Source organism: Trachypithecus francoisi, unplaced genomic scaffold (genome assembly GCF_009764315.1).
Source record: "Trachypithecus francoisi isolate TF-2019V2 unplaced genomic scaffold, Tfra_2.0 Lachesis_group0, whole genome shotgun sequence".
Classification (NCBI taxonomy): Eukaryota; Metazoa; Chordata; class Mammalia; order Primates; family Cercopithecidae; genus Trachypithecus; species Trachypithecus francoisi.
In genome coordinates, this window is record NW_022681453.1 from 151,691,972 (window position 1) to 151,716,816 (window position 24,845).

General features: G+C 37.4%; 1 protein-coding gene across 8 annotated transcripts in view; it reads left to right on the forward strand.

Moving 5' to 3' along the window:
- Nucleotides 1-24,845, forward strand: part of XRN1 (5'-3' exoribonuclease 1) — a 158,739-nt gene that overhangs the window by 98,315 nt on the left and 35,579 nt on the right. For 5 of the 8 annotated variants that reach the window (XM_033212426.1, XM_033212421.1, XM_033212424.1 and 2 more), the window contains exons 33-37: nucleotides 1,016-1,124; nucleotides 13,289-13,350; nucleotides 16,703-16,825; nucleotides 17,254-17,413; nucleotides 20,152-20,333. In XM_033212426.1, coding sequence (XP_033068317.1) covers nucleotides 1,016-1,124; nucleotides 13,289-13,350; nucleotides 16,703-16,825; nucleotides 17,254-17,413; nucleotides 20,152-20,333 — 636 coding nt within the window. Of the gene's footprint in view, nucleotides 1-1,015; nucleotides 1,125-13,288; nucleotides 13,351-16,702; nucleotides 16,826-17,253; nucleotides 17,414-20,151; nucleotides 20,334-24,845 lie in introns of those variants that run through there. The other 3 variants (XM_033212422.1, XM_033212427.1, XM_033212428.1) reach the window with 3 other exon arrangements.

Consider the following 24,845-nt stretch of genomic DNA (forward strand, 5'->3'; position numbering starts at 1 on the left):
ATTTAAAAACCTCGACAATATAAATATTAATAAAAATCAGGTATTGGGATTGTTATTAATCCCAATAAAACATGAGATTAATAAAAATTAACATGGAAGGAAATGTAAGTGGGCTAACATCCTCAATTTTCATAAGATAGAGCCAGAAATGATAACTTTTTAAAATTTTTAATGGAAAAGTTTAACCATAATGATGTCAAGTAAATAGAATGAATGAACCCACCAGTACTCATTCCCTACCTTGTTCTAGTCCAGTACTATTTCTTCTATAACCCCTACTCATTTCCCACCTCTACCTACCCATTGGATGGGATTATTTTGAAGCAAATTTAGGGGGATCTTTAGAGACTGATATTTCTGTTATGAAGAAACATTTACCTAAAGTTTAGTATTTTGTTTGGTTTCTGCATTTGTTAACATCAAGCAAAATTAGATTTAATTCTTTTATTGAAAGGAGCATTTTTGTCTGGGTGCGGTGCCTCATGCCAGTAGTCCCAGCACTTTGGGAGGCCAAGTTGGGAGAATTGCTTAAGGCCAGGAGTTTGAGACCACCCTGACCAACATGGTGAAACCCCATCTCTACTAAAACTACAAAAACTAGCCAGGCATGGTTGTACTCACCTGTAGTCCCAGGTACTCAGAAGGCTGAGCCATGAGAATCACATGAACTTGGGAGGCAGAGGTTGCAGTGAGCCAAGATTGTGCCACTGCACTCCAGCCTTGGTAACAGAGCAAGAATCTGTCTCAAATTTTAAAAGTAGCATTTTTATAAAATGATTGTTTTCTTTATATCTTGCAAACAAATGCATAGAAAAAATATCTAGAGTGATCATCATTATGTTAATGAGTCTGGTGGTAGAGTTCAAGTGGCTTTAAAAGTCTATACTTTTCTATATTAAGTTTTTTTCTAAGGAACTATATAATTTATAAAAATAATGTAATTATTAAAAGTTGAAGATAATAAGTAGTTATAATATTAGTATTTTGTTTAATTTATAAGAATTTTAATTTTCAGGGTGCAGTTCTACCTCAAGAAATAAGCCAAGTAAACCAACATCATAAATCTGGCTTTAATGACAACAGTGTTAAATATCAGCAAAGAAAACATGACCCTCACAGAAAATGTAAGTTTTAAATTAGAAAGGTGTACTTGTGTGTGCTATCTGCTTCTTTTTTAAAAAAATAAACAATTTTATTAAGATATAATTCACATACCATAAAGTAAATTCATTCTTTTAAAGTATTCAGTAAGTGGTTTTTTGTATTTTCACAAAATTGTATAACCAACACCACCATCTAAATTTAGAAAATGTTTGTCATCTGAAAAAGAAGCACCATACCTATTAGCAGTCACTCCTACAGGCCCTGGCAACCCATAGTTTACTTTCTGCCTCTATTGATTTGCCTGTTCTAGACACTTCATATAAATGGAATCAGAAAATATATGAACTTTTATGACTGACTTCTTTCACTTGTGTATTTTCAAGATTTATCTATGTTGTAGCATGTACAGTTGGCCCTCCATACCCATGGATTCCACATCCATGGATTCAACCAACTGAGGATCAGAAACATTCAGAAAAGACAGGGTACGGTGGCTCATGCTTGTAATCCCAGCGCTTTGGGAGGCCAAGGCAGGCAGATCACTTGAGCCCAGGAGTTCAAGACCAGCCTGGAAAACATGGCAAAACCCTATCTCTACCAGAAATACAAAAATTAGCCAGGTGTGGTGGCATGCACCTGTAGTCCCTGCTATTCAGGAGGCTGAGGTGGAAGGGCTGCTTGAGCCCGAGTGGGGGGCAGAGGTTGCAGTGAGCTAAGATCGGCCACTATACTCCAGCCTGGGTGACAGAGTGAGACCCCTTCTCACAAAAAAAAAAAAGGATGATTGTGTCTGCTCTGAACATGTGCACACTTTTTAATCTTATTATTCCCCTAAACAACACAGTATGACAACTATTTACACAGCATTTACCTTGTATCAAACATTATAAGTAATCTAGAGATTATTTAATATATAAAGAGTACATGTGTAGATTATATGCAAGTACTATACTATTTTCTATAAGGGACTTGAGCATATGTGGATTTTGATAGCCACAGGAGGTCCTGGAAGCAATCTTCCACAGATAAGGAGGGACAGCTGTATCAGTACTTCATCCTTTGTTATGGCTGAATAATATTCCATTGTATGAATGCTACGTTTTGTCTATCTGTTCATCCATTTGTAGACATGGAGGTTGTTTCCACATTGGGGCTATAGTGAATAATGCTGCTATGAATATCTGTGGAAAAGTTTTTGTGTAAACATATGTTTTCAGTTCTCTTGGGTATATGCATATGAGTGAAATTACTGAGTTGTATGGTGGTAACTCTTAAGTTCAGCTTTTTGCAGAACTACCAAATTGGATATTACCATTTTACCTTTGTACCAGCGATGTGTGAAGGTCCAATTTCTTCACATCCTTCACAACAGTTGTTATTGTCCCTCTCTTTGATGATAGTCATCCTACTAGGTGTGAGGTGGAATGTCCTTGTGATTTTCATTTGTAATTTATTAATAACTAATAATGTTGAGCATCTTTTCATGTGCTCAACATGCTCACTAACCGTATATCATCTTTGGAGAAATGTCAATTCAAATCCTTGGTTCATTTTTGAATTGGATTTTTTATCTTTTTTCTTGGTTTGTAAGAGTTCTTTATATGTGCTAGATATTACATGCTTCTTGGATATGTGATTTGCAAATTTCTCCCATTCTGTGGGTTTTCTGTTAACTTTCTTTATACTCTCTTGAAACACAAAAGTTTTAAATTTTGATGAAGTCCAATTTGTGTGTTTTTTCTGCTTTGTCTTTGGTTGCTTGTACCTTAGGTGTCACATCTGAGAAACCATTCCCTAATCCAAAGTCACAAAGAGTTACAGTGTGTTTTCTTGTAAGAATTTTGTTGTTTTAGCTCTTAGATGTGAGTCTCTTTCCATTTTGAGTAAAAGTTTATACATGATATGATACAGAAGTTCATATTCATTCTTCTGCGTACAGATATCCATTTATCCAAACATTGTTTGTTAAAAAGACTACTCTTTCCCCATTGAGTTTTCTTGACACCCCATTGAATAGTCTTGGCACCCTTGTCAGAAATTATTTGATTATAGAGCCAGGGATGCATCTGTAGTACCAGCTGCCCAGGAGTCTGAAGCAGGAGGATTGCTTGAACCCAGGAATTTGAGTCCAGCCTGGGAAACAGTAAGACACCATCTCATTTTTAAGAAGTAGTTGACTTTAGATGTGTGGGTCCATTTCTGGACTACTCTCAATTCCGTTCCACTAATGTATATGCCTGTCCTTATGTGAAATACACAGTCTTGATTACTGTAGCTTTGTTGTAAGTTTTGAAATCAGGAAGTTTGAGCCCTCTTTGTTTTTCTTTTTCAGGATCATTTTCTCTATTCTGGGTCTCTTGCATTTCCATATGAATTTATGATCATCTTGCTTATTTCTGCAAAAATGGCAGATGGAATTTTCATAGGGATTGCATTAAATCTGTAGGTTACTTTGGGTAGTATTGTCATCTTAACAGTATTAAGTCTTCCTGTCCATGAACACAAGATGTCTTTCCATTTATTTAGATCTTTAATTTCTTTCCGTGATGTCTTGTAGTTTTCAGTTATACAAGTCTTACACTTTTTTGTTACATTTATTCCTAAATATTTTACTCTTTTTCATACTTTTTTCAATGGAACTGGGTTGTTAATTTTATTTTTTGATTGTTCATTGCTGTTATAGACATAAAACTGATTTTTGTGTATTGATCTGGACACTTTCCTGAACTGTTCATTAGCCCTAATTTTTTGTGGCTTCTGCAAATAGGGATAGTTTTACTTTTTCCTATATAATCTCAATGCCTTTTATTTCTTTTCTTGCCTAATTGCTGTGTTTGCAACAACTAGTGCAGTGCTGAATAGAAGTGGTGAGAACATGCATCCTTGCCTTTTATTTGTTTTTTATCTTTTATTTTTAATTTTTGTGGATATATGGTAGGTGTATATATTTATGGGTTACATGAGATATTTTGATACAGGCATGCAATGCATAATGGTCACATCAGGGTAAATAGGGTATTCATCACAAGCATTTATCTTTTATGTTAGAAACAATATAATTATGTTTTCTTATTTAAAAAGATATAATTATTTTGATTATAGTCACCCCATTATGCTAGCAAATACTAGGTCTAATTCATCTATTTTTTTTTTTTTTTTTTTTTTTGAGACGGAGTCTCGCTCTGTCGCCCGGGCTGGAGTGCAGTGACCGGATCTCGGCTCACTGCAAGCCCCGCCTCCCGGATTTACGCCATTCTCCTGCCTCAGCCTCCTGAGTAGCTGGGACTACAGGCGCCCGCCACCTCGCCCGGCTATTTTCATCTATTTTTTGTACCTGCTAACTATCCTCATTCTCCCCACCCCACTACTCTTCCCAGCCTCTAGTAACCATCCTTCTACTCTCTATCTTCATGAGTTCAATCGTTTTTAACTTTTAGCTCCCACAAATAAATGAGAGCATGTGAAATTTGTCTTTCTGTGCCTGGCTTATTTCACCTAACATGTGATCTTCAGTTTGATCCACGTTGTTGCAAATGACAGGATCTCATTCTTTTTTATGGTCAAATAGTACTCCATTATGTATATGTACCACATGTTCTTTATTCACCTGTTGATGGACACTTAAGTTGTTTCCAAATCTTGGCTATTGTGAACAATGCTGCAACAAACATGAAAGTGGAGATAATCTCTGCAGTATACTGATTTCCTTGCTTTGGGGTATATACCCAACAGTGAGATTGCTGAATTATTTGGTAGCTCTATTTTTAGTTTTTTACAAAACCTCCAAATTGTTCGCCAGTGTTTGTACTAATTTACCTCCCCACCAACAGTGTACAGCGGCACCTTTTTCTCCACATCCTCGCCAGCATTTCTTACTTCCTGTCTTTTGGATAAAAGCCATTTTATCTTGCATGACATGATATCTCATTATAGTTTTGATTTGCATTTCTTTGATGATCAATGATGTTCAGAACCTTTTCTTTTTTTCTTTTTTTTTTTTTAAGACGGAGTTTTGCTCTCGTTGCCCAGGCTGGAGTGCAATGGTGCGATCTCAGCTCGCTGCAACCTTCGCCTCACTGTTTCAAGCAATTCTCCTGCCTCAGCCTCCCGAGTAGCTGGGATTACAGGCGTGTGCCACCACCCTTGGCTAATTTTTGTATTTTTAGTAGAGACAGGGTTTCATCATCTTGGCCAGCTGGTCTCGAACTCTTGACCTCGTGATCCATGTGCCTCGGCCTCCCAAAGTGCTGGGATTACAGGCGTGAGCCACCGTACCCAGCTGAGCACCTTTTCATATACCTGTTTGCCATTTATGCCTCTTGTTTTGAGAAAAGTCTGTTTGAAGCTTTTGCTCATTTTTTAATTAGATTATTAGATTTTTTTCCTAGAGAGTTGTTTGAGCTCCTTATATATTCTGGTTATTATTCATCTGAGATAGATAGTTTGCAGATATTTTTTCCCATTCTGTGTATTGTCTCTTCATGTTGTTGATTATTTCCTTTGCTGTGTAGAAGTTTTTTAACTTGATGTGATCCTATTTGTTTATTTTTGCTTTGGTTATCTGTGCTTGTGGGGGACTAGTACTCAAGAAATCTTTGCCCAGTCCAGTGTCGGAGCTTCCCCAATGTTTTCTGTTAGTAGTGTCATACTTTAGACTTAGACTTAAGTCTTTAATCCAGTTTGATTTTTGTATATAGCAAGAGATGGAGGCCTAGTTTCATTTTTCTGCACATGGATATACAGTTTTCCCAGCACCATTTATTGAGGAGACTATTCTTTCCCCAATGTATGTTCTTGGTGCGTTTGTCAAAAATGAGATGTGTGGATTTATTTCTGGGTTCACTGTTCTGTTCCACTGGTCTGTGTGTTTGTTTTTATGTCAGTGCCATGTCATTTTCATTACCATAGTTCTGTAGTATGATTTGAAGTCAGGTAATGTGATTCTTCCATTTTTGTTCTTTTTGCTCAGAATACCTTTGGCTATTCTGGGGTTTTTGTGGTTCCATGTAAATTTTAGGATTGTTTTTTCTATTTATGTAAAGAATGTCATTGGTATTTTGACCGGTATTGCATTGAATCTATAGAACCCTTTGAGTAATAGGACATTTTAACAATATTGATTCTTCCAGTCTGTGAACCTTGGAATGTCTTTCTCTTCTTTTGTGTCGTCTTCAATTTCTTGCATCAATGTTTTATAGTTTTCATTGTAGAGAACTTGTACTTCTTTGGTTAATTCCTACGTAATTAGTTTTATCTGTAGCTATTGTAAATGGAATTACTTTCTTGATATCGTTTTCAGATTGTTTCCCGTTGACATATAAAAATGCTACTGATTTTTGTATGTTGATTTTGCATCCTGAAACTTTACTGAATTTATCAGTTCTGATAGTTTTTTAGTGGAGTCTTCAGGTTTTTCCAAATATTGTTTATTTCCCATCTGGAAGATCTGTACAATGCTGAAAGTGGAATGTTGATGTCTCCAGCTATTACTATATTTGGATTAATCTCTTTCTTTAGTGCCAATAATATTTGCTCTATATACCTAGGTGCTCCAGTGTTGGATATATATTTTTTTACAATTGTTTTTATACAGATGTTGTATCCTCTTGCTGAATTGACCACTTTATCATTATATAATGATCTTCCTTGTGTCTTACTGTTTCTGTCTTGAAATGCATTTTGTCTGATATATAAGTATAGCTAACCCCTGCTCCATTTTGGTTTCCATTGACATTGGATAACTTTTTCCATCCCTTTATTTGTCTACATGTGTCTTTATAGGTCACGTGTGTTTCTGTTAGGCAACAGATCATTGGGTCTTCTTTTTTTTTTATCCATTCAGCCACTGTGTGTCTTTTGATTAGAGAGTTTAGTTCATTGACATTCAGTGTTATTATTGACAAGTGAGGACTTCCTCCTGCCACTTTGTTATTTGTTTTCTGGTTGTTTTTTGGTCTTCTCTTCCTCCTTTCCTGACTTCATTTTAATGAAGGTGATTTTTGCTGGTCATATAATTTCTTGCTTTTTGTTTTTTGTGTATCTGTTTATGTTTTTTGATTTGAAGTTATGAGTCTTGCAAATACTCTTATAACCCATTATTTTTTTTTATAACCCATTATTTTTAACAAGTTCACAACACTGCTTGCATAAACAAAAAGAAAACTAATAAAAAATCTGTAATTTAACTTCATCCTGCCACTTAATATTTTGCTGTTTCTATTTATATCTTATTATATTGTCTATGCCTTGAAAAGTTGTCAGTTATTATTTTTCATTGGTTCATCAGTTATAATAATATAACACACCATACAGTGTTATATGTTTTTCTGTGTACTTACTGTTACCAGTGAGTTTTGTGCCTTCAAATAATGTCTTACTGCTCATTAACGTTTTTTGTTTTCTGATTAATGTACTCCCTTTAGCATTTCTTGTAGGACAGATCTGATGTTGATGAAATTCCTCAGCTTTTGTTTGAGAAAGTCTTTATTTCTCCTTCATGTTTGAAGGATTTTTTTTTTTTTTTTGGTCAGGTATACTATTATAGGATAAAAATTTTTTTCTTTCAGCGCTTTAAATACGTCAAGCCACTGTCTTCTCACCTGTAAGATTTCCACTGAAAAGTCTGCTTCCAGATGTATTGTAGTTCCATTGTATGTTATTTGTTTCTTTTCTCTTGCTGCTTTATGATCTTCTCTTTATCTTTGACCTTTAGGAGTTTGATTATTAAATGCCTTGAGGTAGTCTTCTTTGGGTTAAATCTGCTTAGTATTCTATAACCTTCTTGTCCCTGGATTTTGATACCTTTCTCTAGGTTTGAGAAGTTGTGTGAAATTATCTCTTTGAATAAACTTTCTACCCCTCTTTCTCTTCCTTCTTTAAGGCTTAATAACTCTTAGATTTTCCCTTTTGAGGCTGTTTTCTAGATCTCATAGACGTGCTTCATTCTTTCTTATTCTATTTTCTTTTGTCTTCTGTGTGTGTGTGGTTGGTTGGTTGGTTGGTTGTTTATTTTTGAGATGGAGTTTCGCTTTTGTTGTCCAGGCTGGAGTGCAGTGGTGCAATCTCAGCTCACCGCTACCTCTGCCTCCCAGGTTCAGGCAGTTATCTTGCCTCAGCCTCCCGAGTAGCTGGGGTTACAGACATACGCCACCACGTCCGACTAATTTTGTATTTTTAGTAGAGACGGGGTTTCTCCATGTTGGTCAGGCTGGTCTCAAACGCCCAACCTCAGGTGATCCACCTACATCGGCCTCCCAAAGTGCTGGGATTACAGGCATGAGCCACCGTGCCTGGCCTATGTATTTTCAAGTAACCCGTTCAAGCTCACTAATTCTTTATTCTGCTTAATCAGTTCTGCTATTATGAGACTCTGATACATTCTTCAGTATATCAGTTGCTTTTTTCAACTCCAGAATTTCTGCTTGATTCTTTTTAATTATTTCAATATCTTTGTGAAATTTATCTGATAGAATTCTGATTCTTTCTCTATGTTATCTAGAATTTCTCTGAGTTTCCTCAGAACAGCTATTTGGGGATTTTGTTTGTTTGTTTTTATTTTTTGTTTTTGTTTTTGAGGCAGGGTCTTGCCCTGTTGCTGGAGTGCAGTGATACTATTACGTCGCACTGCAGGCTCAACCTCTTGGGCTCAATCAGTCCTCCCACCTCAGCTTCCCAAAGTGCTGGGATTACAGGCATGAGCCAACGCACGTGACCAAAACAGTTATTTTGAATTCTCTGTCTGAAAGGTCACATATCTCTGTTTCTCCAGGATTGGTCCCCTGGTGCCTTACTTAATTTGTTGAAGTTATGTTTTTTGCTGGACGGTCTTGATGCTTGTTGATGTTCGTTGGTGTCTGGGGATTAAAGAGTTAGATACTTCTCATAGTCTTCAAAGTCTGGGCTTGTTTGTAGCAGTCCTTCTTGGGAACACTTTCTAAGTATTTGAAATGACTTGGATTTTGTGATCTAAGCCGTATCTACATTAAGGAGCACCCCTAGCCCAATAATTCTGTGGTTCTTACAGAATCAGAGGTACCATCTTGGTGGTCCTGGAGAAGATTCAAAAGAATTCTCCAGATTCCCAGGCAGACTCTTGTTCTCTTCCTTTACTGTCTCCCAAACAAGTGGGGTCTCTCTCTCTCTCTCTGAGCCACCTGGGGCTTGGGGATGGGGTGACACAGGTACCCCTGTGGCCACCACCACTGGGACTGCACTAGGTCAGACCTGAAGCCACCACAGTACTGGATCTTGCCCACAACCCACCATACCTGGCTGTCACCTGTATTTACTCAAGATCCTAGTGCTCTATAATCAGTAGATGGTGAAACCAGCCAGGCTTTTGTCCTTCCCTTTAGGGAAATGTGTTCCCTTAGGTCCCAGGTAGATCCTGAGGTGCCATCCAGGAGATAGGGACTGGATTTAAAAACCTTAGAAATCTACCTTGCGTTGTACTGCAGCTAAGCTAGCCCTGAAACCTTGAGACACTACCCTTCCCACTCTTCCCTTCACTTTCTGCAGGCAGAGGAGTATTTCCCTGTGGCCATCACCAACCACACGCCCATGGGGAGTACTGCTAGGCTGTTGCTAATGTTCTCTTAAGGCCCAAGGGCTCTTCAGTCAGCTTGTGATAAATGCTGCCTGGCCTGGGACTCACCCTTCAGGGCAGTGGAGTTCCCTCTGGCCCAAGACAGGTCTAGAAATGCCATCTAAACCACATCCTGGAATTGGGGACCCTGAGAGCCCACTTAGTGCTCTGTCCCACTTGGCAGAGCTGGTACCTAAGATGCAAGACAAAATCTCCTCTACTTTTCCCTCTGTTTTTCTCAAGCAAGACTCTCTCAGCATAGCCACCACAGCTGGGCATGTGCTGGGTCTCTTACGAAGCCAGCATGTCTCAGAGTCCCATCCAAGGCACATGGGTACTACCTGGTATCGCTGCTGGTTGTTTCGGTCCCAAGGGTTCTTTAGTTAACAGGTGGCAAATCCTGCCAAGACTGGGTTCTTCCCTTGAGGACTGTAGGTTCCCTTCTGGCCCAGGGCATGTCTAGAGATGTCATCCAGGAGTGCTACGGCCTGGAATGGGGTCTCATGACTCTGACACAAGCCTTACTGAGTTGGTATCCAAGATACAAAAGTCCTCTTTACTCTTCCGTTTTCTTTCCTCAGAGAGGAATGTCTTTTGGAGCCTCAAGCTGTTTTGCCTGGGGTTGGGGGAGTTGGGGGAGTGGTGGCAAAAGCACTCCCTTAGCTGCCCCAGCAAGAGTCTCAGTAAGTCGCATGCCTAGCAAATCCAAGGCTGCAAGCCCAACTCAGCACTAGGATGTATAGTCCTTGTGGCCTTGACAGCCTTTCAGGTTTATTTAGAGCTCCAAAGCACTTCAGTCCATGGGGGCAAGGCTTGCAGGTACTCAAGTTCCCACTGCCTTTTTTCTTGAATAAACACTCCCTAGATTGCTGCAAGCCTTTGGTTAACTTCTGTGGTTCTGAAAATATGAATTCTGCTAATTTATGCCCATTCTCTTGTTGCTTTTATGGAGGAGAGAATTTCTGGAGGTCCTTACTCTGACATTTTTGCTGATGTCCCTTCCCTAACTACTTGAGATAAATCTTAGAGTGATCCAGTTACTTTTCTGCTTATAAACACTTACCTATTATATACTCCAAATTATATTACAGGCTTTTCTTTAAAATAGGTGCAAATATTTTGTTAATATTCTCTTTTACATAATTTATATATTTATACTCTTTAAATTTATTCAGTAGTGTCTATTGTGTTCAGGCACAGTCAGGAATGAGAATCTTCATCCTGTAGTAATTATTTCTCTTCCTTTGACCAAAGTATTTCCAAATACCAGAAAATTATTCTTTATGTTCAAAATATGACTCATCTGTTATTCATTTATTTATTCAACTACTATTTATTGAATACAAGGCACTGTTCTAGATGCTGAGGATATATAACTGAAAAGGAAGACAGATTTTCTGACCTCTTAGAGTATAATGGCGTTTACACTCTAAGATGGAGACCGATAATAAGCAAGTAAACAGTAAATCTCATAATCTGAAGTAATGATAAGTGCTATGATGAAACGTAAAACAGATTAAGAGGATAGAGTGACAGCGGTGCTCTTTTAAATTGGGTTTACAAGAACGGTCTTTCTGAGGAGATGAGATTCCAGCAGAGACCCTAATAAAGGGTTCAAGAAGGCATGAACTGTGCAAAGCTGGCTGAAGAACTTTCCAATAGAGGAAATATCAAGTGCAGAGCCCTGAGTCTAACTTATTATATTTTATATATGCATGATACTTTATTTATCTGTATATTATAGGTAGTAAAATCTTTTAAACATTTTTCTAAAAAGCTGTTTTCAAAAAAATTTTGTGGTTTTTAACTTTGGTTTAGTTGGTAACTGCTATACCTTTTTTTTTTTTTTTTTTTTTGAGACGGAGTCTTGCTCTGCCGCCCAGGCTGGAGTGCAGTGGCCGGCTCTCAGCTCACTGCAAGCTCCGCCTCCCGGTTTCACGCCATTCTCCTGTCTCAGCCTCCCGAGTAGCTGGGACTACAGGCGCCCGCCTCGTCGCCCGGCTAGTTTTTTGTACTTTTTAGTAGAGCCGGGGTTTCACCGTATTAGCCAGGATGGTCTCGATCTCCTGACCTCGTGATCCGCCCGTCTCGGCCTCCCAAAGTGCTGGGATTACAGGCTTGAGCCACCGCGCCCGGCCCACCTTTTTTAATATATCTAATATAACATATAGATAACACAGTATCTATATGTTATTTTGGTTTATTTTACTCTTTAAGTTAAATACAGATTAATGTCCCTTTAATCTGATAATGATAAATATAGCATAAAGGTGTTATATTCAAATGGATTTTAATTTTTCTTCGAATTAATATTTACATAAATGTATGTAAACGATTTGAGTTACGCGGAGTTTCAGTTAGTTTTCTTTTGTGTGTGTCTCAACAAATGTTCAGTGTCCAGGCATGTCAGCTCACATTTTCTTTTCCTGTGTTTTGTAAGATTACTTTCTTCCTTTCCTCTCTTCCTTACCTCCATTACCTTCCTTTCCTCCCCTTCCTCCCCTTCTCTATTCCTCTCTCACCCTTCCTTCTCCCCTTTGTGCTTCCTTCCCCTGTCTCTCATCTCATTCCCTCCCTCCCATGCCCTCCTCACTATTCCCCTTCCCCTGCTTCTTTCCTCAGTCTTTCTTTTTTAATATTCCCTCCCTCCCTCCCTCCCTCCCTCCCTCCCTCCCTCCCTCCTTCCTTCCTTCCTTCCTTCCTTCTTCTTTTCTCTTTCCACCCAACTTTTTATTTTTCCAGGCTGGCTTAATGAACAGTCTAGTGATAGAAAGTGGTAAAAATAAGTTATATTAGATCTATATAATCCAGTATATCCAGTATAATAGAATATTATGCAATAATTACAAAGTATGCTTTTTGTGCTTCTTCGAATCTACCTCATGCCCCTCATATTCTTCATATTCTATCATTTACCAAATCCTATGAAAATAATCTCTCAAATTCATCCTTTCCTATCTCCTTCATCTTCACATCCTGTCATTAGCTGAATCCTAGAATTTTTCAAATTCATTATTTTCGTTTATCCTACCATCCCCCAATTTCCCTTTAACAGGGCTATTCAAATAGCTGCCTGAGTTGGTCTTGTATGATTCTTCTATCTAGCCAATAGGCTATTGCCATATTTTAATCATCCTAAAGCACAGTTCTCATCAGATTACTACTTGCTCAAAAACTTTCTGTTATTGGCTGCCCATTGCCTACCAACTTAATATAATACCATAGTCTTCAGTAACTTGCAGATTAAGGCTCTAACCTGCTTTTTTAGTTCTCTTAAGCTCTACTTTACTCCTTAACTTTCTGCTTCCATGTCCTTTTTCCCACTATTTCCTTTGCCTAGAGTACTTAACTTCTTAGTCTGCCCTTTAGAAACCTACCATCCTTCGAGGCCCAATTCAGATGCCACCTTTCCATTTTCACTACTCTTATCTAAGTGTCTCTTCTCCCCCTTATCTCTATTATAAATTCTTTAAGTTCAGAGACTGTGTCTTGAAATTCTCTGAGTTTTTAACATAGTGCCTTGCTATTATAAATATTTGGTAGTTTTAATTGTGCAGTAAATACTTCCATTTATGAAAATTTCTGTTTTCTTGTCTCTAGTTAAAGAAGAGGGTAAGAGTCCTAAAGCTGAGTGTTGGTCCCAAAAAATGTCCAATAAGCAGGTAAGCTTCCTTAAAATCAAATTTCTGGTTACCAGTTTTTTAATGCAATTTGTGGCTCTGTAGCATTGTACTGAATTTCTAAACCTTTTCAACCAAATTTATAAGATGTGTAGCCAGAGGGTCAATGAAGTTAAACTGACAGTCACTTGGAAGGGAGTTTGTACACCTAAAGTCCCAGATTTGGAACTAGAAGCACCTGAAATCCTGATTGTCTCATTTAATAGTTAGGTGGCCTTGAGCAATTCACTTTACCTCTCACAGCCTCAATTTTCTCATCTTTAAGTGGAGATAAAAATATCAATCTCTTGGCCGGGTGTGGTGGTTCACGCCTGTAATCCCAGCACTTTGGGAGGTGGGCAGATCACCTGAGGTCAGGAGTTCAAGACCAGCCTGGCCAACATGGTGAAACCTTGTCTCTACTAAAAATACAAAAAAATCAGCCAGTCGTGGTGGCATGGGCCTGTAATCCCAGTTACTTGGGAGGCTGAGGCAGGAGAATCACTTGAACCCGTGAGGCGAAGGTTGCAGTAAACCCGTGAGGTGAAGGTTGCAGTGAGCCGAGATTGCGCCACTGCACTCCAGCCTGAGCAACAGTGAGAATCTGTCTCAAAGAAAAAAATCACTTGTAGTTGCTCCCAGTGTATATGGTCTTTGATATGTGTGTGTGTGTGTATACACATATATATACACACATAGACATTATATATGGTCTTATATATATACATAGACATATATATATGGTCTTACATATATACACACACACATAGACATGTGTATGGTCTTATATATATGTTCTTATATATACACACACATATATACCAATATATAAGACATATGGCCTTTTATATGTATATATACACACACCTATATATATAATATGGAAATATATATTTACATATACAGTTGAAGTACATGGAACAAAATGGCAAACTTAGGCTAAATTCTGTGGAATTAGATTGGTGTGGGGGAAGCCGAGATCATTTATGTTTTACTTTATATAGTCTCTGCTGTTTACAAGGATTATGTATACATTTTATAATGAAAGAATAACAAAGTTTTGATCTAAAAAAATTTGACATGTGTATTTATTAGATGTGTACTTTTCTGTATGCCTATCATATTTTAATATATATTTTTTAAAATTGATCTCTTATAGTAATATATTTATAAACGGTGTCCTAGCTAAATATTTGGCACATAACAGGTAGTAAATGTTTAGATACCAGTAAACGGTTTAATTACTTGACTTTTAAGGCCCTCTCCTTTTGAAACTCTTATACTGTAATTTCCTTTCTTCTGGAAAAGGGATTGATAAACTTTTTGTGCAATAGACATCTTTGGTGAAGCCCATGGACTTTTGGCGAAGCCATTATTATTCTCAGAATAGTATTTTTAGTGCTAAAATAAAATACATACGGTTTTTTTTTTTTTTTTTTTTTTTTTTTTTTTGAGGCGGAGTCTCGCTCTGTCGCCCGGGCTGGAGTGCAGTGACCGGATCTCAGCTCACTGCAAGCTCCGCCTCCCGCGTTAACGCCATTCTCCTGCCTCAGCCTCCCAAGTAGCTGGGACTACAGGCGCCCGCCATCTCGCCCGGCTAGTTTTTTGTATTTTTAGTAGAGACGGGGTTTCACTGTGTTAGCCAGGATGGTCTCGATCTCCTGACCTCGTGATCCGCCCGTCTCGGCCTCCCAAAGTGCTGGGATTACAGGCTTGAGCCACCGCGCCCGGCCTTTTTTTTTTTTTTTTTTTTTTTTTTGAGACGGAGTCTCGCTCTGTCGCCCAGGCTGGAGTGCTGTGGCCGGATCTCGGCTCACTGCAAGCTCCGCCTCCCGGGTGCACGCCATTCTCCTGCCTCAGCCTCCCGAGCAGCTGGGACTACAGGCGCCCACCACCTCGCCGGCTAGTTTTTTGTATTTTTAGTAGCGACGGGGTTTCACCGTGTTCGCCAGGATGGTCTCGATCTCCTGACCTCGTGATCCACCCGACTCGGCCTCCCAAAGTGCTGGGATTACAGGCTTGAGCCACCGCGCCCGGCCGATACATACGGTTTTAAAGAAAACCAGTTATACTGATATACAGTTAGAATCACCAGTGTTGTGGGTTTTGTAGTTGATTTGGGCTGCTGTAATAACAATACCATAGACTAGGTACATTTGAACAATAAACATTTATTTCTCACAGCTCTGGAGTCTGAGAAGTCCAAGATCAAGGCACTAGCAGAATAATGTCTTTAATGCTAAAAAGATTTAAAAGAAAACCAGTTATATTGAAATACAGTTAGAATCTGGTAAAGTGCCATTGTCTGGTGGGGTCTCCCTTTCTGGCTTGCAGATAATGCGTCTTCTCATATTCTAACATGATGGAGAGAAAGAGCTCTATTCTCTTTCTCTCATATAAGGACACTAATACCATCATGGGTGTTGCACCCTGAAGACCTCATCTAAACTTAATTACCTACCAAAGGCCCCACCTCCTAATATGATCCCATTAGGAGTTAGGATTTTAACAGAAGAATTTTGGGGGAATACAAACATGCAGACCATGTAAGTGGTTTGTTGCCTATATTCATAGTTGTAGGAAATACTAAATCTCATTTAGAGGTTAATGAAGATAAAGGTGTAATTTTCCCCATCCAAGTTTATAGGCACCCTTTTCTTACGATATAAAAGGGAAAATAGCACATAAAATTTTTTGCAACAATTCATTTAGAACATTACATGTTAACTACAAATATATTTGCACAAAAAGTTTATTCTTACTTTTTTTGTAGACTTTGGAAGGGCCTGCCAAATATGATATTAAGCTATCAAAGAGAAATGAAAGTCCAGAAGTCTGAGAAACCCAAAAGGTTGTGACTGGTTATCCAAATGCTATTGTTACAGTAAAAAACTATTTATTTGGCCGGGCACGGTGGCTCAAGCCTGTAATCCCAGCACTTTGGGAGGCCGAGACGGGCGGATCACGAGATCAGGAGATCGAGACCATCCTGGCTAACATGGTGAAAGCCCGTCTCTACTAAAAAATACAAAAAACTAGCCGGGCGAGGTGGCGGGCACCTGTAGTCCCAGCTACTCGGGAGGCTGAGGCAGGAGAATGGCGTGAACCTGGGAGGCGGAGCTTGCAGTGAGCTGAGATCCGGCCACTGCACTCCAGCCTGGGCGACAGAGCGAGACTCCGTCTCAAAAAAAAAAAAAAAAAAAAAAAACTATTTATTCAAATTCTCTTCCCAAACTTTAACACCTGGGAAGATGATTGAGTGAAATGAATGACCATTTTTGTATATAAAACTCAGCTTTTTGTGTGTTCTTGTGTTATACTTTCATCTTCATGCCCAAAATATTTATTCTTTTAGCCTAACTCTGGAATTGAGAACTTTCTAGCATCTTTGAATATCTCCAAGGAAAATGAAGTACAGTCATCTCATCATGGGGAGCCTCCAAGTGAAGAGCATTTATCACCACAATCATTTGCCATGGTTCGTATTTTCTAGGAACTTTCTTACTATGGTAATTTCTCGACTGTTGACCATGCAGACATATCCCATGCGAGTGTTCAAACACTTCCCTCGTGGAGGCTGGTATGTTACGTCATTATTGTCATCTTGTGAGGAAGCCAGGCTGCCCTGGGCAATTTAGCCATACTTTTTCTCTTTAGACCACAATTCCCCTGCTTTCCAAACATTGCTGCTAGGTAACTGGGGTAAAAGTTAAGCAGGAGGATAAGTATCATTTCTATATCAGAAATGTGGGTGGTGGGTTTTTTTCAGTTTCTATCTGAATGTAGTTAGTGTCTTAATTTTTAACAATGGAATTCTTTCCAAGAAAGATCAGTAAGTTCTATAGCTCTAATGTTGGCTTTCTTCTCTTCACCCTCACCATCTCCATGTGAATCATTTTCAAAAAGAAGGGAACACGGATGCTTAAAGAAATTCTAAAAATTGATGGCTCTAACACTGTGGACCATAAGAATGAAATGAAACAGATTGGTAATGAAATCCCTGTTTCCTCTATTAGAAGAGATGAATATGGATTACCCTCTCAGCCTAAACAAAATAAGAAATTAGGTAAGTAAACTAAATACTATTACCAATAATCTCATTTTAAAAATTCAATTCATTTGGTTCTTTTTATTGTGTACTTTTAAAGATAAAACTACTTTTATTTAATTAATTTATTTATTTTAGAGATGGTGTGTCCCCATATTGGCCAGGCTGGTCTCAAACTTCTGACCTCAGGCAATCCTCTCATTTCAGCCTCCCAAAGTGCTGGGATTACAGGTATATGCCACCACATCTGGCCCAAAACTACTTTTATTCTTAAAACTATAATTTTTATACTTGTTTCAGTTATATAATAATGTAACTGGCCAGGTGTGGCTCATGCCTGTAATCCCAGAATTTTGGGAAGCTGAGGCAGGCAGATCACTTGAGCTCAGGAGTTCAAGACCAGTCTGGGCAACATGGCGGAAACTCCATCTCTGTAAAAAATACAAAAGTTAGCGGGTGTGGTGGCTTGTGCTACTGGGGAGGCTGACGTGGTAGGATTGCTTGAGCCCAGGAGGTGGAGGTTGCAGTGAGCCAAGGTCATGCCGCTGCACTCCAACCTGGGCAACAGAGACAGACCCTGTCTCAAAAAAAAAAAAAAGAAAAGAAAAAAAGGACAGTAATAATATAACCATGTAACCAGTAGATCTACAGTCACTAAATGTCTTCTTGTGATTACTTAATTGTAGTGTTATAGATATTCATTCTGTAGACATCCAAACCTTTAAAAGTTTGCACATTCTAGCTTTTGTCCTCAGTAATTTAAAAATGATCATGTAACTTAAATACATTATTTAACTTTTCTGAAATCTTGTTTCTTATTTATAAAATAATACATTGCAAATTACTTGTGACAGTTATATAACATGTATAAATATAAAGCAGTTAGCACTGTGTCCAACACATTGTAGGTGCTAATAATTGAAACTAATATTATGTTAAAATAACCTAACCATTGTAAAAATAGAAAAATCTACAAAATCAATTACAAATAATTAATAGAGTTAGATATAGGAAAGTGGGTCATAATCTTAAGTCTGTAAAGCCTATAGCATAACATGTGGCACATAACTGGATTTCAGTAAATATCCGCCATATTTGTTCCTACCCTTATACTTCAGCATTTTATCTGTGTAATGATCTGCTAAAGGCAGCCAGGAAGAATGACTGATACAAAAGTGGATGTGGGCAGAAGTTTCTCAGAGAAGTGAAAAACATTTTTGAATAAGCAGATCTAAGTGTATTAAAGATCAAAACCTGGAATTGGCGGGGCGTGGTGGCCCACGTCTGTAATCCCAGCACTTTGGGAGGCTGAAGCGGGTGGATCATCTAAGGTCAGGAGTTTGAGACCGGCCTGGCCAACATGGTGAAACTCCCTCTCTACTAAAAATACAAAAAATTAGCCGGGCGTAGTGGCAGGTGCCACCAAGTGGCTGTAATCCCAGCTACTTCAGAGGCTGAATCAGGAGAATCGCTTGAACCCGGGTGGTGGAGGTTGCAGTGAGCCGAGATCACGCCATCACACTCCAGCCTGGGCAACAAGAGCAAAACTGTGTCAAAACAAAAACAAAAAAAAAACCTGGAATAAAAGCAGAACCTTGTCCCATTTATATTTCAATGATAATTAATTAAAAATTCCAAAAAGTATTAGGAAACTGATTATTAGTGACAGACGTTCTCCTAAAATAGAACCAAATAAATTTTAAGACAAAATTAGATAAAGATGGTCCCATTGTCAAAAACAAGTTTTACTTTGTTTCAGTATGGGGAAAAAAAAAAAACTCATAGGCTTTAGAGTCTTAGGGTCACTAGCTCAGAATCCAGCCCCTGTTATAGAACTAACTGGCTCTGTGACTTTGAGCAAGCCACTTAACTGCTTTTTTAATCTATATTAGCAAGAATATATTAATTAATTCTTCAATGAGGTATGCTCTTGTTCTGTTAGTGAGTTTGTTAATCATAAAGAATGTGAACACTCAGATTTTAAAATCATCTTCCATATAAAAACACTTAGAAGACAATTTCAAAAAAACTTTCAGTATTTCAGAGCAACAAAAATATTCATCCATGTGTCTCCGAATGTAAGGCGGAATTGCAAGAATTGAGATGGAAGCCAAAACTTCAGAACTTAAGGATTAATTATATTTCAGCTCAAGAAAGCCATTTGTTTATTCATTCTTTTGTTGTTTTATTTTTCTCTTCTTACTTCTGCAAAACAAGAAAGCCATTTGTTTGTTCAACTTTTACCTGTAACAGTACCATGTAGTCATTAGCTGCTCAAGATTTTAATTTTTGGCAGTTAGGTACTTATCATATTTTAAAATCTTTATCTTAATTTATCATTAATCAGTTATACTCATCGAAAAACCTTTACTGAAGTTGCAATAATTTTAGGAAGTACTAAATAGTTCTTTATATCTGCTTCGTGGAAGACTCATCTTTTTAATGCAGTTGGTGGCTCTATAGCATCTAACTGAATTTCTCAGGCTTTTCAACCAAATTTATAAGGTGTGTGACCAGAGGGCCACTGAAGGTAAGCTGACAGTCACTTGGATGGGAGGTTGTACTGCTAGAGTCCAGGATTTGGAAAAAGAGGCACCTGAAATCCTGATTCTGTTATTTAATAATGAGTGGCCTTGAGCAATTCACTTCACTTTTTAGCAGTTTCCTGCTTGCTCTTCTATAAAACCCTACAATAAGTTCATAATTTGAGATAGTATTTTATTAATACAGATAGACTCTTTTCTCTTTTTTGGTAGCATCTTATGTGAACAAGCCTCACAGTGCTCATGAGTACCATAATGTTCAGTCTATGGACAATGTGTGTTGGCCTGCCCCCAGCCAGATCCCTCCTGTATCCACACCAGTAACTGAACTTTCTCGAATTTGTTCCCTTGTTGGAATGCCACAACCTGATTTCTCCTTTCTTAGGACGCCGCAGGTATAGTATACTACTGTGCCATTTATATAAATTATTTAACATTAAGCTTAAATAAATAGGTTGAAAATGTTTAGCTAGAAAAAATATAATGGGGCCTATTTTTCTTAACTTTATGAGCAGCATAGCTTTGTGCTTCTTACCCTAGCTCTAATATTTATACATAACCAAAACCCTAAGAGAGACTGACAGGAAGGAACTGGGCTGCAGGTACCCTGGCAAGATTCCTCAGACTAATAGAGCCAGGGTTCTTGGCCTGCAGTAGCAGTTTTCACACTTTTTGGTCTCAGAAACTCCACACTTTTTTTGGAGGACCCCAAAGAGATTTTGTTTACTTATATCCATATTTACTGTGTTCGAAATTAAAACAAAAAAATTGGCCAGATGTAGTGGGTTATGCCTGTAATTTCAGCACTTTGGGAGGCCAAGGCATGAGGGCAGCTTGAGGCTGAGAGTTCAAGACCAGCCTGGGCAACATAACAAGACCTCTTCTCTACAAAAAAATATAAAATTAGCCACGTGTGTTGTGAGCCTGTAGTCCCAGCTGCTCACAAGGCTGAGGCAGGAGGACAGAAGCCCAGGAAGTCAGGACTTCAGTGAGCCATGATGCCATGATTATACCATTGCACTCCAGCCTGGGCAACAGAGCAAGACCTTGTCTCTGAAATATCTATTTATATATGTATATATATATAAAAAATGTTATATATATAAAATATTATAAGTAAACCTATATGTTTATTAATCCATTGTTTATTAAAAATGACTTTCACCTGATAGGCATCTGTAGAAGATTTCATCCAGCAACTGTAGAATACACATTCTTTCCTCAACAAATGCAACATTCTCAAGGATAGACCAAATATCCTTGGATATTGGTCCAAGGATAGGCCACAAAACAAGTCTCACAAAATTCAAAAAATTAAAATTCAATCAAGTATCTTTTCTAACCATAATGGAATAAAACCAGAAATCAATAACAAGAGGAACTTTGGAAACTATATGAATAAATGGAAATTAAACATTATGTTTCTGAATGGCCATTGGGTCAATGAAAAAAGGGAAAATTTTAAATTTTCCTGAAACAAATGAAAATGGAAATACAACATACCAAAACCTATAGGATACAGCAAGAGTAGTACTAGGAGGGAAGATTATAGCAATAAATCCCTACATCCAAAAAGTACAGAAACTTCAAATAAACAACCTAACAGTGTGTCTTGAAGAATTAGTTCCAGCAGTCACACTACTGGGTATCTATCTAAAGGAAAAGAAATTGTATAAAAAACATACCTGACTTGTGTGTATATTGCAGCACTAGTCACAATACTCAGGATGTAGAATTAACCTACGTGTCCATCAACAGATGATCAGATAAAGAAAATGTGGTGTATGCATACACAATGGAATATTATTCAGACATTTAAAAAAGAATGAAACCATGTCTTTTGCAGCAACATGGATGGAACTGAGGCCATTATCTTAAGCAAACAACTCAGAAACAGATACCACATGTTCTCATTTATAAGTGGGAGCTAAATGTGTACATGTGGATATAGAGTGTGAAATAATAGACATTAGAGACTTGGAAGGGTGGGGGATGGGCAGGGAGTAGATGGTGAGAAATTACTTAATGTCTGCAGTGTACATAATTCAGGTGATGAATATAAGAAAAGCCCAGACTTCACTACTCTGCAATAAATCCATGTAACAAAATTGCACTTGCACCCCTTACATTTATACAAATTTTTAAAATAAATAATAACTAGAAAAGCAAGAGGAAACCAAATCCAAAATTATTAGAAGAAAAGAAATGATAAAGAGTGGGGCAGAAATTAATGAATTGATACTAAAAATAGTACAAAAGATTGATGAAAGAAAAAGTTGGTTTTTTGAAAAGATAAGCAAAATCAACAAACCTTTAGCCGGACTGTAAAAGAGAGAATATCCATATAAATAAAATCAGGGATTAAAAAGGAGTCATTACATTGGATATCACAGAAATTCAAAATATTTCTAGAGACTATTATGAGCAACTATATACAGTAAATTGGAAAACTTAGAAGAAATGGATGAATTCCGAGACACATAAAACATACCAAGATTGAACCAGGAAGAAATCCAAAACTTGAGTAGAACAACAACATTAACAAGATGGAAGCAGTAGTAAAAAGTCTCCTATCAAAGTAGACCAGGACCTGGTGTTTTCACTGCTGAATTCTGCCAAACACTGAAAGAAGAGCTAGTAGCAGTTCTACTCAGACTGTTCCAAAAGCTTGAGGAAAAAAATACTTCCAAACTTGCCAGTATTACCCTGATACCAAAACCAAAGAAAGACACAACAAAAAATGAGAACTATAGGCCAATATATCTGATGAACTAGATATAAAATCTTCAGCACAGTACTAGTGAATTGAATTCAACAGCACATTTAAATGATAATTCATCATGATCGAGTGGGATTCATCCTAGGTATGCAAGGATGTTTCAATATATGCAGTCAATAACTGACACTTTAACAAAATGAAGGACAAAAACCATATGATCATTTCAATACTTACTGAAAAAGTGTTTGATAAAATTCAACATCTCTTTTTGATAACTCTCATCAAACTGGGTATAGAAGGAACATACCTCAACATAATAAACAGCAACAAACCCACAGCTTGTATCATACTGAATGGGGAAAAAATGAAATCCTTTCCTTTAAATTCTGGAAACAAGGATGTCTACTTTCACCACTGTTATGCAATATAGTACTGGAAATGCTTGCCAGAGCAATTAGACAACAGAAAGAAATAAAAGGCATCCAAAAGGGAAAGGAAGGAGTCAAACTGTTCTTGTTTGTAGACAATATAATCTTATATTTAGAAAAAAAACTGTTAAAATTGATAAATTTGGTGGAGTTGTAGGATACAAAATCAACAGTCAGTCACATTTCTATATGCTGACAGCAAACAATCTGAAAAAGAAATCAAGAAATTAATCCCCTGCACAATAGCTGCAAATAAAATACCTAGACATTAATCAAATTAACCAAAGCAGTGAAAGATCTCTATAATGAAAACTATAAAATAATGATGCAAGAAATTGAAGAAGATACAAAGAAATGGAAAGATTATCCATGTTCATGTATTGGAAGAATCAATATTGTTAAAATGTCTAAACCACCTCCAAGCAATCTGCAGATTCAGTGCAACCCCTCTCAAAATACCAATGACATTCTTCACAGAAATAGAAGAAAAAAAAAAATCCTAAAATTTATCTTGAACCACACGTGACCCTGAATAGCTAGAGCTATCCAGAGCAAAAAGAACAAAGCTGGAAACATTATACTGCAAAGTTATAGTAACCAAAACAACATGATACTGGCTTAAAAACAGACACAGAGACCAACGGAACATAATAGAGAATCCAGAAATAAATCCACATAGTTACAGTCAACTTATTTTTTATAAAGATGCCAAGAACATATATTAGGGAAAGAGCAGCCCCTTCAGTAAATGGTCCTGGGACAACTAGATATCCATATTTAAGGGTATGAAACTAAATGCTGTCTCACCATTTTCAAAAATCAAATCAAAATGGATTAAAGACTTAAATGTTAGATCTGTAACTATTAAACTACTGGAAGTAAACAGTGGGGAAACATTCCAGTACATTGATTTGGGCAAAGATAAGTAAGACATCAAAAGCACAGGCAACTAAAGCAAAAATGTATAAATGGTATCACATCAAGCTTAAAAAGCTTCTGCACAGCAAAGGAAACAATCAACAAAGTGAAAAGACAATCCACGGAAGAGGAGAAAATATTTGCAAACTACCCATCTGACAAGATATTAATAGCCAGAGTATATAAGAAGCTCAAACAACTCAGAAAAAAAAAAATAATAATCCCATTTGATAGTGGGCAAATGCAGTGTACCTATGTAACAAACCTGCACATATACCCCCGTATCTAAACAAAAGTTGAATTTAAAAAAAAATAAAATATAACTATAACAATGTTTAATGGGCAAATGATCTCAACAAACTTTTCTAAAAAGAAAACATACAAATGGCCAACAGGTATATGAAAAAATGCTCAACATCACTACATTAGAGCAATGTAAATCAAAACTACAATGAGATATTATCTCCAATTAAAATGGCTTTTACCAAAAAAAAAAAAAAAAAAACAGGCAATAATGGATGCTGGTAAGGATGCAGAGAAAGGGAAACTCTCATACATTGTTGGTGGAAACGTAAATTAGTACAGCCACTATGAAGGACATACAGTATGGAAATTGCTCAAAAAGATAAAAATAGAGATACCATGTGATCCAGCAGTTCCACTGCTGGGTATAGGTCCAAAAGAAAAGATATCAGTATATATAAGAGATATTTGCCCTCTCATATTTATTGCAGTGCTATTCAGAAAAGCCAAGATACAGAATCAACCTAAGTGTCCGTCAATGGATAAATGGATGAAGAAAATGTGTGTATATATATAAATATATATAGATATAGATATAT